The 15,187-nt window shown below is 42.9% G+C and overlaps 1 protein-coding gene across 1 annotated transcript in view; it reads right to left on the bottom strand.

Moving 5' to 3' along the window:
• The window catches only part of DLGAP2 (discs large homolog associated protein 2), a 160,871-nt gene that overhangs the window by 100,907 nt on the left and 44,777 nt on the right, over positions 1 to 15,187 (bottom strand). Inside the window, exons 3-4 of the mRNA XM_015408303.1 lie at positions 12,788 to 12,935; positions 4,877 to 5,096 (exon numbers count right to left, since the gene is read on the bottom strand). Of these exons, the coding sequence (XP_015263789.1) occupies positions 4,877 to 5,096; positions 12,788 to 12,935 (368 nt within the window). The remainder of the gene's footprint in view (positions 1 to 4,876; positions 5,097 to 12,787; positions 12,936 to 15,187) is intronic.

Here is a 15,187-nt window from a genome sequence, read left to right as displayed (position 1 = left end):
CCTGCCTCTCTGTCTTCAGCTTTCCATCTCCACACCCCTCCCCCACAGCCTGTACCTAGGAAAATTACAGTCTTTCTCAACAGTGGGGACCAAAGCAGTTTACATTAGTCTCGCCTCTTTTTTATCTGCACAACAACCCTGTGAGGTTGGCTAAGCTGAAAGTATGTGACTGGTCCAAAATCACACAGTCAGCTTCCACTGCAAGATGGGGATCTGAGCCTGGGTCTCACAGACCATAATCTGAAGCTTTAACTGTTACATCACACTGGCTTTCATAGGGTGGCTGCTGGTGAACAGTAGCAAGCAGCTGGGCCTAATTGAGTCATGAAAATCAGGTGGTATCAAGTCACACAGAGGGTGCTGCCTAGGGATGCCAGCCTCCAGGTGGGACCTGGGGATGCCTGGAATTACTGCTCATCTCCAGACTACAGAGATCAGTTCCCCTGGAGAAAATGGATGCTTTGGAGGGTGGACTCTGTGGCATTGTGCCCCACTGAGGTCCCTGTCCTCCCCAGGGTCCACCCCCAAATCTCCAGGAGTTTCCCAGCCTGGCACTGGCAACCCTTGTCAGGCCTGGCCCCAAGGCTCCCTCCCTCCCTCAAAGGCCAAAAGAGCCAGGAAAGGACCCTTCCCCCACCCTTTTACTGACAGACCCAGTTAGCAGTTCCCCACCACCACCACCACCCTGAACATTCTAATCTCTCACTGTTGATGTCTGGAGTTAGATCCCTACAGAGGCGATTTCAAAAGGTACTTGGGGGAATTCAACCCTCCCTGAAGGGATTTTTTTTTTTTTACTTTTTGGATTTTTCTGTAGACACAGCAAGTCTACTGATTATGTAGAAAAAGCTATTGGGGGAGAGTGAGCCCTCTGTTGGCAGTAATAAGTATCCGCACAACCCATCCCTTTGGGAATTAGATATATAGATAATAATATTTATTTCTAGTTTTCTGTTGCATGTGGTCAGTATTACATTTTTCCTTCTAAGTGCAGTAGTTCTAAAATAAGGAAACCATTTTATTAGTAGCTTTGGGAAGGGGGAGGAAATATAAAAACATTTCCAGTCCACCAAAAGAAGGGAGTAGTGACGAGAGAGGAGGTCCTAAAACTGATAGACAACTTAAAAACTGATAAATCACCAGGCCCAGATGGCATACATCCGAGAGTTCTGAAAGAACTCAATTGTGAACTTGTGGATCTCCGGAGAAAAATATGTAATCTCTCCTTAAAATCAGCCTCCATTCCTGAGGACTGGAAGGTAGCTAATGTCACTCCCATCTTTAAAAAGGGTTCCAGAGGAGATCCGGGAAATTACAGGCCAGTCAGTCTGACGTCGATACCGGGTAAATTGGTGGAAACCATTATTAAGGAAAGAATTAGTAGGCACATAGATGAACAAAACCTATTGAGACAGACTCAACATGGGTTCTGTAAGGGAAGATCTTGTCTCACTAACCTGTTAATGTTCTTTGAGGGGGTGAACAAACATGTGGACAAGGGGGATCCAATAGATATTGTTTACCTTGACTTTCAGAAAGCTTTTGATAAAGTTCCTCATCAAAGGCTCCTAAGTAAGCTCAAAAATCATGGGATAAAAGGACAAGTCCTTTTATGGATCAAAAACTGGCTAATTAATAGAAAACAGAGAGTGAGTATAAATGGGCAGTTCTCTCAGTGGAGGGGGGTAAGCAGTGGGGTACCGCAGGGATCAGTACTTGGTCCACTGCTTTTTAACTTGTTCATTAATGATTTGGAGTTGGGAGTAAGCAGTGAAGTGGCTAAATTTGCGGATGATACGAAGTTGTTCAGGGTGGTGAAAACCAGTGAGGATTGTGAGGCACTCCAAGGGGATCTGTCAAGGATGGGCGAGTGGGCGTCAACATGGCAAATGGGGTTCAATGTGGCCAAGTGCAAGGTGATGCACATTGGAGCCAAAAATCCTAACTATAAATACACGTTGATGGGGTCTGAACTGGCAGAGACTGATCAAGAGAGAGATCTTGGAGTTGTAGTAGATAACTCACTGAAAATGTCGAGACAGTGTGTGACTGCAATAAAGAAGGCCAATGCTATGCTGGGGATTATTAGGAAGGGTATTGTAAACAGATCAGCCAATATCATAATGCCGCTATATAAATCAATGGTGCGACCTCATCTGGAATATTGTGTGCAATTCTGGTCACCACACCTTAAAAAGGATTTTATAGCTTTGGAAAAAGTGCAGAAAAGGGCAACTCGAATGATAAAAGGGTTGGAACACTTTCCCTATGAGGAAAGGTTAAGGCGCTTAGGGCTCTTTAGCTTGGAGAAATGACGCCTGAGGGGTGACCTGATGAGAAACGACGACTGAGGGGTGACATGATTGAGGTTTATAAGATTATGCATGGGAAAGAGCAGGTAGAGAAAGAGGTACTTTTCTCCCTTTCTCACAATACAAGAACCCGTGGGCACTCCATGAAATTGCTGAGCGGTCGGGTTAGAACGGATAAAAGGAAGTACTTCTTCACCCAAAGAGTGATTAACACTTGGAATTCACTGCCACAGGAAGTGGTGGCGGCTACAAGCATGGACGGCTTCAAAAGGGAATTAGATAAGCATATGGAGCAGAGGTCCATCAGTGGCTATTAGCCACAAGGTATAGATAGGGACTCTGGGGCAAGTGATGCTCTGTCATCTTGGTGCTTGGGGGGGGGTCAACAGTGGGAGGGCTTCTAATGTCCTGGCCCCACTGGTGGACCTCCTGATGGCACTGGTATTTCTGGCCACTGTGGGATACAGAGTGTTGGACTGGATGGGCCTTTGGCCTGATCCAACATTGGCATCTCTTATGTTCTTATGTTCTTATGTTAATTTATGATAAATAACGGGAAAATTATATATATGATAAAGCAGGTATCTGGATGCTCCCTAAATTGTACAGATTTCTGAGATTTCAGTGTGCATGACTTTATGTTCTTATGTTCTTATGTTAATTTATGATAAATAACGGGAAAATTATATATATGATAAAGCAGGTATCTGGATGCTCCCTAAATTGTACAGATTTCTGAGATTTCAGTGTGCATGACTGCTTAGAAGATGACCCATACTTTTAAATTCTGCTTTTTGCTCTCAGTCTCTCCCTACCTTCCAGAGCAAAGACAAATGATAAAGCAACTCAGGTCTGCAGCCAGGATTTTTTTTAGTCAGGAGGCATTTAAATTTCTTAGGGGGCACTGGCTAATCAAAATAATGGTAATTTAATCTGGATCCTTGTGCCGGACAGCTGCACAGGAATACCCAGCTCCTTCCCTGCACCCACTGCCACTCAGGGGCCCTGAGCTGAATGGGAAGTCATAGGGCCTTGCCAGTAAGTCGGGGGGCCTAGCCCCAAGATGCCCCACTGTAGGTACGGGCCTGAAAGCAATTTATATAATTTAGGTATCTATTATAATGAACATCAGCTCATCATAATAATAGAGCTAAGAAGTGGGGAAACTAAGCATGCTTTATGAAGATTTGATCAACATAACTGGTTTCCAAGCAGTATGTTTAGGTTCAGGATGAATGCAACACAGGGTAAAACTTGTTGGAATATATTATTATTATTATTATTATTATTATTATTCTGGGTGGCTTACAGAGTATCGTGTGTGCACACATTTTCTAGAATCCTAACTATGGCCACAAATTCAGGGGGATGGGAACCCTACCAGATACCCTCCGAAGGCTTTTTTCCGCAGATGTTCTTGCTTCTCCTTCCATCTTTTTCCTGGCGGTTACATGCCTCTTCGCGCAGTTCTTTCTTAGAGGGGGGACTGCAGTTAGCTGGCTTCCACAGCAGCCCCTGCTGGCTCGTTGGGCTTGCTGCATGCAGGCGATGGGGATTACGTCCTTCCGGCTCCAATCTCTCCAAAGATGCCGCGCCGCTGCTGGCCTCCAACCAGTCGTTGTTCCGGGGGGCCGTCCCTTCGCCGCTGCTTCTGCCGCTGTTTCGCCGCCATTGTTGTTACCGGTGCCGCTATTTTCTCTCTGGAGCCACAGTTCTTCCACTTCTTCTAGGGGAGGGTACCCCCCTGACCGACTAAGGCCAGGTACCCATTTATCTATTCGCCATATAGGGCTTTCGAACAGCTGGGTTGGCTGAGTGCTGACTGTACAAAAGAAGTTCACTCCATGGGAGGGAGGCAAAGGAGCAAAGCTAGTTAAACAGAGGTATGGGTGCTGCCCTTCTTTCTAATCTTACAAATGCCGTCCCCTTCTTTATCCCCTGAATGTAGTCCTCAAATTGACTTCCTCCTTCTTTACTCTCTCTGATCTTCCTGTCAGCCACATAACTAGAAGCGTAAACTTCTTTCTCCAATGATGTAACTTGCTAAACAAATGCTTTTATCTGGATATGCCGCCTTCTATGGTTCATTAGGAACAAAACCTGCCTATTGTATACACTGGTTATACAGTGGAGGTAAGAAAGGCAGTCAGAATTAAAACAAGACTAAAGACATAATTAAAACTAAACAAAATACAGAAATTAAAGGCAAAAAGAGTTATTCAGTATAGTGCTTTTCTGTACAAGAAGTCATAATAGCCACACAGGTGCAATGCTCCCTCTAAGCTGTGGAGTCTTGTGAGCAAAAATTCTAGTTTGTGAGCTACTGGCATTAAAGTTGTGAGTGAGCGATTTGGCTACTGCATAAATCACGTTTGCTCTGGAGCCATCCTTCCTGAGCTAAGTCAAAAAACTGTGAGCTGGAGGCTAAAAACCTGTGAGCTACCTCACACTAACTCAGCTTAGAGGGAACACTGCACAGGTGTATATATTCTTCAGTTCACATGCTACATTTCTTATTAGCAAGTTTTCATATGTAAAACCGCTCATTGCATAGGTAATCTTACCTGTTGTTGACCTGATTGTTGAGGTGATATTGGAAGATGCCATTGCAGGGATACATTCATCATCTTGGGAGTAACCTGCCTGAATGGCACGCAAGTAACTGTGGCTTCTGGTTCGGAAGCATCCTGGGAGGTCGAGGGCATCCATTGCCTGAGCTTCAACTTCGCTAAATACTGATTCACAAACAGATTCAAATTGCCCATTGACCTCTGCTTCACTCATCTAGATAAACAACAACATTGTGCTTGGTATTTTGGGGCTGGCTTTGCCTGAAATGCACTTTGCTTTAATTCTTCAAAAACAGGCACCAATAGTACATTCACACAGAATTCCTCTCTACCACCATCACCTTCCCCCCCCCCCCCAAAAAAAACCCAATCCAAAACCTTTGGCATTTCTACATTCAGTAAAACGTATCAAGATAATTTAACTATGTACATTCGCTTTGCTATTAGATGAATGCTAAATACATCCATTCCCAGTTAGTTTTGATTTTAGTTTGAGACTAAGTTTTAGAGTCTGGTTTTCGTTTGATTATTCTTAATAAATAGAATAAATAGGCACTCACAAAGCCCCCTAAGCATTAATTTGCAAATTAAACTAACTGAAGTGCTGAGGCTAGTTCTGATTCTGATCTGTTTTACTCTCCCACCACCCTTATATTTGTTTTCTTTTCTAATGAATTCTAGGAGGCATTTCCAAGTCCAAATAGGCTAAAATACCACAGTTCAGCTACAGCTCTAATAGATTTGGTGGCACGTGGGAGGGGGTTAGTTTTTGGGAATGTGGCAAAGCAAATTAAGTCAATCTTTCTCCCAGCTGCACTTCCTTTTGCATTAATTCATCAATTGTTGCTTGCTGAATGCATTCTGGATTGATAGAAGACCAGAACTCAAGGGGCCTTATCTAAGAGCAGGACTGACTTTCTGCCTTCTTTAACTAAAATTAGAAGCAGTCATGCTGTTGTTTTTCCTCTACACTATGTATTCAAAAGTGCTCACCCTTGAGAATTCTGCTTGTGTTGAACTGTAGGAGGAGGAGAGTGTCACAACACTAGAAGTGAGGTGCAAAGAGGGGGCTGCAAGAAGAAAGAGATTGAGTGTTGTAGCCCCAAAGCAGCAAACTAGAAGATATGGATTGGCCTTCAAAAAATTGTTGAGCTTTCTTTCACCCATGTACATTTTTACATTTTAGTTTGAGGGCTGTTCGTTTGCCATTTTATGGATGCTCAAGGTCTGCTGAGGACCAGAGCTGACTCACCACCTAAGTGATCTAAGCAGCTTCTTGGGGACTCAGATCAGGGGTGACACAACAGAGGCATTGCCTGTGCCGGTTATTATCCCACACCCTGTCCAGCTCCTACAAGCTACAGAGACCTTCTGCAGTCCCTTGGAGCCAGTGTGTGCTGCTGCTGCTGCTGCTGCTGCTGCTGCTGCTGAGAACTGGAGGGAATGCGTGGGAGCAGGTGTGCCCCTCCCGTGAGTATTGGAGCTGGGAAGCAGCACTTTGAATGAGGCAGCTGCTTGGGGTGGCAAAAAGAGCTGAGCCAACCCTTCTGGAAGCTGTAGTTGTGTGGAAAGCTGGATAAAATTAATCAGCAGCATACTGATCATAGGTTTGGCATGGAATTTATTTTTTTCATAAGAAAAAGCAGCCCTTGCCAAACATCTTTTGTTTGGGAAGTGTTTTTGATTCAGAAGACAACAGGAAGACCATCAGCTGGTACAGATTTATCAAAATGAGTTAAACAACCATCAATCAGTCCTCTGCATTATATATTGATTAGCCCCACTGGACATCATAGAATGAATTTCAACCAGCCAACTGCTTTCCTAAGCAACCTATTTGTCATGAGCACTGGACTCTTCCAAATGGTATCAGGTCCCACACATCAAGGAGGCCACACACTGGATTTGATCTTTGGTGTGAGGATTTATATGGATCTGACTGCTGTTGATAGGGTACCATGGTCAGATCACTATGCCCTGAAGGCCTGGCTGAGCATTCTACCTCCACCCTATCAAGGCAGTGAGCAGATTTATGCTCGCCCGCAGAGACTAATGGATCCAATTGAATTCTAGAATGCTCTGTGGGATCCAGTACCTCCTGGTGACTCATTAGATGAGCTGATAGGGGCCTGGAATATCTGCCTCTTTGAAACTATCAATAAAATCACTCCCCAATGCCCTCTTCACTCCTGCCCCAAACTAGCCCCATGGTATATCATGGAGCTTAGGGGGATGAAGCGGGAGCTTAGATGGCTAGAGCGACTTTGGCAGTGGTCTTCTGACAAAGCTGCAAGAACATCTTATAGGTCATTTATGAAACTCTATGAGATGGCGGTGATGACTGTTAAAAGAGAATTTTTTACAGATTCCATCACATCCACTAGCTCTTGCCTGTCACAATTGTTTAGGACAATCCGGTCTTTAATCTCTCTCACTGAGAGAACTCAAAATACTAGTGAATTGGCCATTAGCTGTGAGGCTTTTGCAAACTTGTTTGTGGACAAAGTCTTGTTGCTCTGCTATGACCTGCCAGCCAATATTTATAAAGTATGTGAACTGGACACACCTTAGCTGCCTTTGGACTCAGTATTTGACATATTCAGCCACCTCTCCCAGGCAGACATTGTCAGGGTCCTGGGTGCTGTCAAGCCAATCACTTGCCTCTTGGACCCGTGCCCATCACAGCTGATAAAAGCCAGTGGTAATGGAGTACGGGGCCCCCTGGTGGATATTAGTTCAGGGGTCTACCCAGAGGGATTAAAAGAGGCAGTGTTAACATTGCTCTTAAAATGATAATCTCTAGATCCTTCAGATCCTTCCAATTACCACCCAGTTTCAAATCTTTTGTTTCTGGGAAGGTATTTGAAAGAGTGGCAGCAGAACAGCTACAGAATTTCCTGGAGGACATTGAAGCCTTGGACCCAGTCCAGTCTGGTTTCCACACTGGCAATGGGATGGAGACAGTTCTAGTCACCCTCACAGACGATCTCCAGAAACAGCTGAATCGAGATGGGTTGGCCATGCTGTTATTAGTAGACCTAACAGCAGTGTTCGACATGATTTACTACGATCTGTTGACCCCGTGCCTCACTGATGTAGGAGTTTGTGGGGTGGCCTTGAAGTGGCTTACTTCATTTCTCCATGGTCAGGGACAGAGGGTAGCTCTAGAGAGGTTTCACCCTATTACCTCCTAGTATGCGTGGTCCCGCAAGGGGCGATCCTCTCTCCAATGCTATTTAATATCTATATGTGCTCCCTTGCTTAGCTGGGGTGGACTTTTAGGCTGGGTTGTCATCAGTATGCTGATGACACCCAGCTGTATCTGTTGATACCACCCCAGCTATTTGTAATAATGAATTGCATAAATGAGCTGTTGTTAACCATCCTGAGCCCTTAGGGGGAAAGTGATATATAAATTCAATAAATAAATATTCTTTGTTCAATAAATAAAATAAGAAGCAAGATACTTTCAAGAACCTCATTTTGAGATTTTGAAGACTTTGGACATTTCAATTCTGTGTATATTTTGAGATACCAATCAAAAATAGATTGGACAAATTAATAAGTAACTTGAAAAGGGGAAAATCATTCAAAAGCTAATGAAGCAGCTGTGCAAGTGACTGATAATAACAGATCCTGTCATTTATTATAGGATGGTGAAAGAACTAGAACTATTACAAGTAAAAAATAATGATATTCATGATATCTTAGTATGCCAACTCGTGGCTCAGGGGAAAATGCTTATGCCTTTAACAGCTGAGTAGCATGGCAGGGTTCCTAAGTTCATTTTACCATGGTGGCCAAAATTATCAGAAATCAACCCGCTGTTAAAAGCACATGGCCTGCATCAGAAGACAGCTCTCAGTTCTATAAGCTACGCATGTATTAATATGTGATTTAGGACTAACTTCCTTCATACAGGAAAAAAATCCCAAGTACCCCTACACTCACTCATGCAGGCAAATGTAATGTGTGAACTGGGTGATCCCAGATACAATCCAAAACTATTCTTGTGATTGTGATGACATTTCCCCCCAGCAGTAGCTGTGATCAAATTGCTGTAAATCTGGAGAGTCTCCAACGGGTAGCTCATGAGCTACTAGTAGATCATTGGCTGCTGCAGCCCACAGAGCAGATCATGAAACCTCTAGAGGGCCCAGGAGAAGACTGCAAAAGGATCTGCTCTAGCCTTTTACTTCATAGGATTTCTCTCTGAGCTTCTCAGCAGATTGCCTCTTTTCTAGTGTTCTTCTGAGTCTATGATCTGTTTCTAAGACGGAACAAACTGGATACTGTGCTGGGCAGGGTGGGATATTTTCCATTAGTCAGAAGTAGCAGTTTTTACAGAAAAGATTGGTGAGCCCTGCTGATTTTCTGGTTTATCTGGTTATATATTTTTTTCCTGGTTATAACCTCCCACATCAGTGCATGGCCAAGGGGCTGTTCTTTAGAGGAAGGTTCCTTAGGTTTTATGAAGTCTTTAATTTTTGCTTAGTGGAGTGGTAGGCCACAGGCGATTGTGTGAACTGTACCAGCATAAAAGGTATAATCTTATTGTTAGGACATATATATTTTTAATTGAATAAGTTAATTATAATTTCAGTGAAGAAACTCTAACCACACTGAAAATCTTCTTGTGCCATTACCCATAATTAAATATATTTTGAAAACAATTATTTCTGACTTTCCTAATCTATCATCTTAAATCGGATTAAACAAACTAAGGTACTCTGGAAAAACAAACATTCTTATGCTGAACAGCCTTTTACTAATAATATTAAGAAGGAAATATGAGACAATTAAATTACAAGTATGAGGAAGGTCTTGTTTACAATTTCTAAACCCAATTTATAAGCAGGGAACATAATAGTTCAAAAAAAATCTATCACAACCCTTTCTCTGGCCATTCAGTATACATGAACTTATGGAATGGGATATCTGAGGATGAAGGGCCACAGCTGATGGTACATCTTCTATGCATCTTGCTTCAGCTTGGCCATTTCCATTCAGGTTATCTGGCCCAGATTCAATGTTGTTGGGAAGCAGCTTTTTTTCCTGCTTCCCCACTGCATTGTGGTAGATTTGCGCACCTTCCAGGGTTTTCACTGCTTTCCTCTAATCTTTCTCAAACCTGCTTTGCTGAGATGTTTTGGGAAAGTGTATATATATTTTAAGTAACTTTCTTATTGGTATACTAGCCTGATACCTGTGCTTCACTACAGTATTTAAGTTCCATAAATCCAGTTATAATACTGATAATGTAAAATGTGAAATGTGGCATTTCTTGTAGGAATTCTAACAGAGAAGATTGTAGTGTAAGAAATTAAGTGAGACATACGTACTTTCCTCCCCCCCTCTACTGAAGGACCTCTCTCTAGACCACATTGGTGGTTCTGCCCTCAGGTGCTAGGATCACCAGGCTGCTTGATGAGCTCACTCTGGAGCAGGCCACATAGAACTGTCCATTTAAGAAGCAGTCATCTGTTAAGTCAACTCCCGCCACCTTCCACGAAAGTGATGGCCTCTCTACTTGTGTTCCTGGATTGTTTTGCTCATATGGAGACTGTGTTGTTCTGAGCACCTCAGGGTGATCTTGCTGGTACATGGCTTGTGCAGCTCAGTGCACTGCAGGAGTACTATGTGCAAATGTCTTTGCTGCATTCCTAAGTTGCCTCCTCCTTGTAGCGTTGGTGTATCTGGCTCAACATTTGCCAGGAGCTTTCTTGGGGGCAGCAAGAGGTTCGAGGGGGAGTTGGTGTGAGGGAGTGGTAATGTGGTGGACATTTCTTCAGGTTCATGAGGGAGGCATACATCGAAATGGCTCCTAGAAATGTCCTTTACTATCTCCCTATAAACATTCATACCCTGGCCCTGCTTCTACACCTGAGAGACACCAGCCTGTCTGGTGTTGGGGGGGATTGTATTTAAAGGAATCGGGGAGGCTGGGCCAGCAGCAGTGCTAAGGCAATCCTGCTGAGCAAACCTCCCTGGTAGCTGTAAGCATCCCACCTCCTCTCCTACACCTGACAGGGACCTGCCTGTCCAGTGTAGGAGGGGGGAGGAGTATTAGAAGCCATGGTGGAGGTGGGGCTGCACCTGACAGGCAGCTGCTTGTCCAGTGTGGGGGGAGGGGGAGGAGTGTTAGACGTCACTGTGGATGTGGGGCTGCAGCTGACAGACAACCACCTGTTAGGTGTAGGAGTTGGCGGGGAATGTGTTGGAAGCCATCAGAGAGTCTGGGCCAGCAGCTTTGCTTCACCTCACAGGTGGTTCTTGGCTGCTCCTGATTTCCTCAACTGTCATTGGCTGTCTGCAGTCCCCTGTAACTGTTGGGGTTTTTTTTACCTCAGAACACTGTACTCTGCAGCTGACCAATCAGAGAGTGGGGGGTGCAGGGAGAGAGCTGCCTGGCAGCCCCATAGGAATCAATGGGGGGAGCACATTTCCCCCCTTTTGACCCACTTAGGGGTCGAATTTCTAAAAATCACTTCTTAGCGAGCACCTACGCCATGGTAGGAGCACTCTCCCCGAATTTGGTGTCTCTAGGTCCAGTGGTTTGACCTGGGCATTGATTTTATGGTGAGGGGACTTTCTTTTATATATATAGATTGACATGATATGAAATCAACGTTTAAAAAAATTGAGAAAAGCCCCAGTAGCCCAGAGGAGGGGAGCTGGTTGCTGCTATGGGATTGTGACAGGAAAACTGCTGGGATACCTGCCATGACGAAGCCCCATTGCCACTGTGCAGTATTGACAGCTGCACTAGCAATGACAAAACAATACAAGCCTGTTCACATGTGGAAACTTCACTTGCATAATCTTTTACTTATAATAATAATAATAATCTTTATTGCATTAGCAAAAGAGCCATAGCAACAGAACAAGATAAAACCATGTGACCATCTTTTACTTATGTGAATGGAAGGGGATATAAACAGTAAGAACCAAAATCTATGTGGACATTCTCCTGCTCTGCAGATAGGCCTCAGGCTAGAACAGGCATTGTTGGAAATTCACAGCTCCCACAGAAAACCAGCGGCCTATGTCTGCTTCTCTCTCCCCATTAGATTTTCACCACATTTATCAGCCCCACATCAATCTGGAAAAATTGTGCGTGGATTCATTGGACCCACATAAATGATCCGCTACATGAGTTGGAGTTTTGTAACAAAGGGGGGAGATCAACCCTTTCTGCAGTCAATGCTGTTTCTGGCAACAGCCTTGCAACTCCAGTAACACTTAGTTCTGGTTAGTGAGGAACTGAAGAAGGTCACAAAGGGAAAGAAGCTTATTGCACAAATGCATCACTCAGAATGATTAGCATTCTTGTACCTCCCCATTATCATCAATTTGTCACTGGATATAGGACAAAGTAATAGATGGAAGGTGAAAGGTTGGTTTCTCCACACTGGGAATCTCTAAGAGAGTAATGGTACAATACCAATGAGTTGTTGAGTAGTAAATGAATTAAAACAGCAGAAAGACCTCATTTCATAAGAAGGGTTCATTAAGGCTGTGATCACGCACAATAAATAATCCACTTTCAATGCACTTTCCAACTGGATTTTGCCAGTTCACACAGTAAAATCCAGTTGGAAAGTGCATTGAAAGTGGATTGAAAGTGGATTATTTGGTGTGTGTGATCACAGCCTAAATGAGAGATGTTATCAACATATTGCTCCAGCTGATATTACTTTACTATGTTTCTTATATCCTAAGAATATGGGTTTTTGGTCATAGCTTAACCCCTTAATACTCTATTCACTTTAACTCAGACCTCTCTTTAAATTTTCAGTTCTCTGGTATCATTTAAGAAGTGAAACCTGTTAAAATCCTGGGATGTGTGATAAACTACAGGTATTTTTGTAAAGTTTAGAAGCTAAAAGGAAAAAATATTCTAACCTGGCTGATGCAGCTGGCCTGACTGAGCGTGCTCACTGCTCTCATATAGCTCTGATTCCTCGATCGGAACTTGGGGGAATTGTAGTTTGCTGACGGATCCAAGTTGTGACCACCAGGCACATCACTTGCAGCTTGCAGATAGCTCTGACTAGTAAGGAAAGGTAGAGAGAGATAATGTATGAAAAAGCTATGCTTCAAATAATGAGGAAGTGAAACAGCCCAGCATAATACAATAGCAGTGGCTCCTCAGTTTTTCCATAATGGAAGAGCTGCTATAGGACAGTGCACTTGTACCAAATATAATACATATTCTACTTAAAAATTATGGCTTTCAGTCCATTACCCACGTTATAGACACAGGCTCTGATCCAGCTGAATGAGCCCTAGCTTCACACATCTGCTCTTAGCTGTGACAGCACCAATCTTGTGCACAAATGGAGTAAGTGGGCAAATTCAGTCCTTCCAGGCATTGCTAGCTTTGGTCATTTGGCAGAAGGTGAATTTGTGGTAAACCACAAGTACAGATCAATAAGTTAAAGAAGATGAGAAGTATGCTGGGAACCACTAGCAAACCTATCAGCCTGCTTTCCTAGCATATCAGTCTATTTGGATCAGGGCTGCAGGGTTTAATAATTGGTAGCCATATATTCCCTAATTCATGTACAATAATGGTAAATTAAAGATATTAATATTATGTTTCTTTCCTTAAATCATTCAGAACCCATACTGTGAAGCCTTTGTCAGATAACTCAGCATAATCGAGCATAACTACTAGGGATGCATGGATCTACGCATTTTAGATCTTTGGGGATTCTTTTTTTCTTTTAATCACCCCTGCTTAATCCTTTCCAAAGCCATGTATGCTAAAATCTGAATTTGGATACTTCTTCTATGCTAACATTATATTATTTTACACTGGTTTTATCAATTTTACCCCTTGGAATACCTTTTTAACTTCATTAAAATAACTGTCTTTATGTGAATAAAGTTTCCACTTTCCAGAAAGTGAGTGAGCTGACATTAGTGAGTGAGTAAGCTGACATTAGGCTCTATTGTTTTGATCTCTCTCCATGCAGCAAACGAGAAGAGTCCCCTTTTAAAGCTATTTATTCCTGTGGCCATCACTACATCCTCTGGTGGGGCATTCCACATTTTAATCACTCTCTATGAAACGTTGTATTTTCTTTTGTCTGTCTCAAACCTACTGTCCATCAGTTTCATTGGATGCCCTCAAGTTCTAATATTTTGGGATAGGAAGAAAAAGTTCTGTTTGTCAACTCACTCCACCTCATGCATACTTTTATAAACTGCTATCATGTTCCCCCTTAGTTCTCTCTTTTCTAAACTGAAAAGTCCCAAACTCTTTGGCCTCTCCTCATAGGGAAGGTGCTCCAACCTCCTAATCATTTGGTCACCCTCCTCTGTACTTTTTCCAGCTCTGCAATGTCCTTTTGGAGATACGGTGACGAGAATGGTACACAGTATTCCAAATAAGGTCACACCATAAATATGTACAGGGGCATGACAATATTGGCTGTTTTATTCTCAATCCCTTTCCTAATAATCCCTAATATATAGTTTGCCCTTTTCACTGCTGCAGCACACTGGGTTGACACTTTCATTGAACTATCCACGATGACCCCAAGGTCTTTTTCCCACTCGGTCTCATCAAGTTCAAATCCCATTAGCCTACACCTGAAGTTGTTTTTTTTTAAAATTATATCCATCTTTGTTTGGGAACAACATGGCAAGCACAACTGTCACCAGCAATTGCCAGGGAGTGTCCTCTTGTGAGCTAACACCCTAAACTCTCAATAGATTGCCCTTTCAAAGGAAAAAAACAACAACAACCCAACTCTCTGAACCGGTGATTTCTTTTCATCCTGAATTACTATCACTAATCATATATTAAAGTAAGTACTTACTGTGATTGATTAGAACCCTATAATCACAGACTGTGAACTTAATTTTTTTCTAGTTAAATCTGCTACATCGTCCTTCAGAGCAACAGAGTTTTCTAAAGTAGAAGCCACATTTCATAGCAGATACTTCAAAAATAGCAACTAAATCTATCATTGTGATAGATGGATTTATTAAAATAGGAACTTAACCAACTCTCGTTCTGAAATATCTCATTTTAACATCTAAGAATGTATAGACCTTCCTATTCTATTTCTTTTGGCTTCCAAGCCTCTGCTCTTCTAGTATAATGATATAATCTCCCAACAGGGCTCGGGGATTTCCTGGAATTACAACTGATTAAAATTGTTTGTTCTGCTTTTGTGTGGCTATTGGGTTGTAATGAAGATTGAATGACTGAATTGATTTCCAGAATACCTAGATCAGTTCCCTTGGACAAAATGGCTCTTTTGGGGGGTGGACTCTATGCCATTATACGTC

Source organism: Gekko japonicus, unplaced genomic scaffold (assembly GCF_001447785.1).
Source record: "Gekko japonicus isolate JY-2015 unplaced genomic scaffold, Gekko_japonicus_V1.1 scaffold417, whole genome shotgun sequence".
Classification (NCBI taxonomy): Eukaryota; Metazoa; Chordata; class Lepidosauria; order Squamata; family Gekkonidae; genus Gekko; species Gekko japonicus.
Note: the sequence above shows the minus strand (reverse complement) of the source record. Positions and strands in the feature narration are given on the sequence as shown.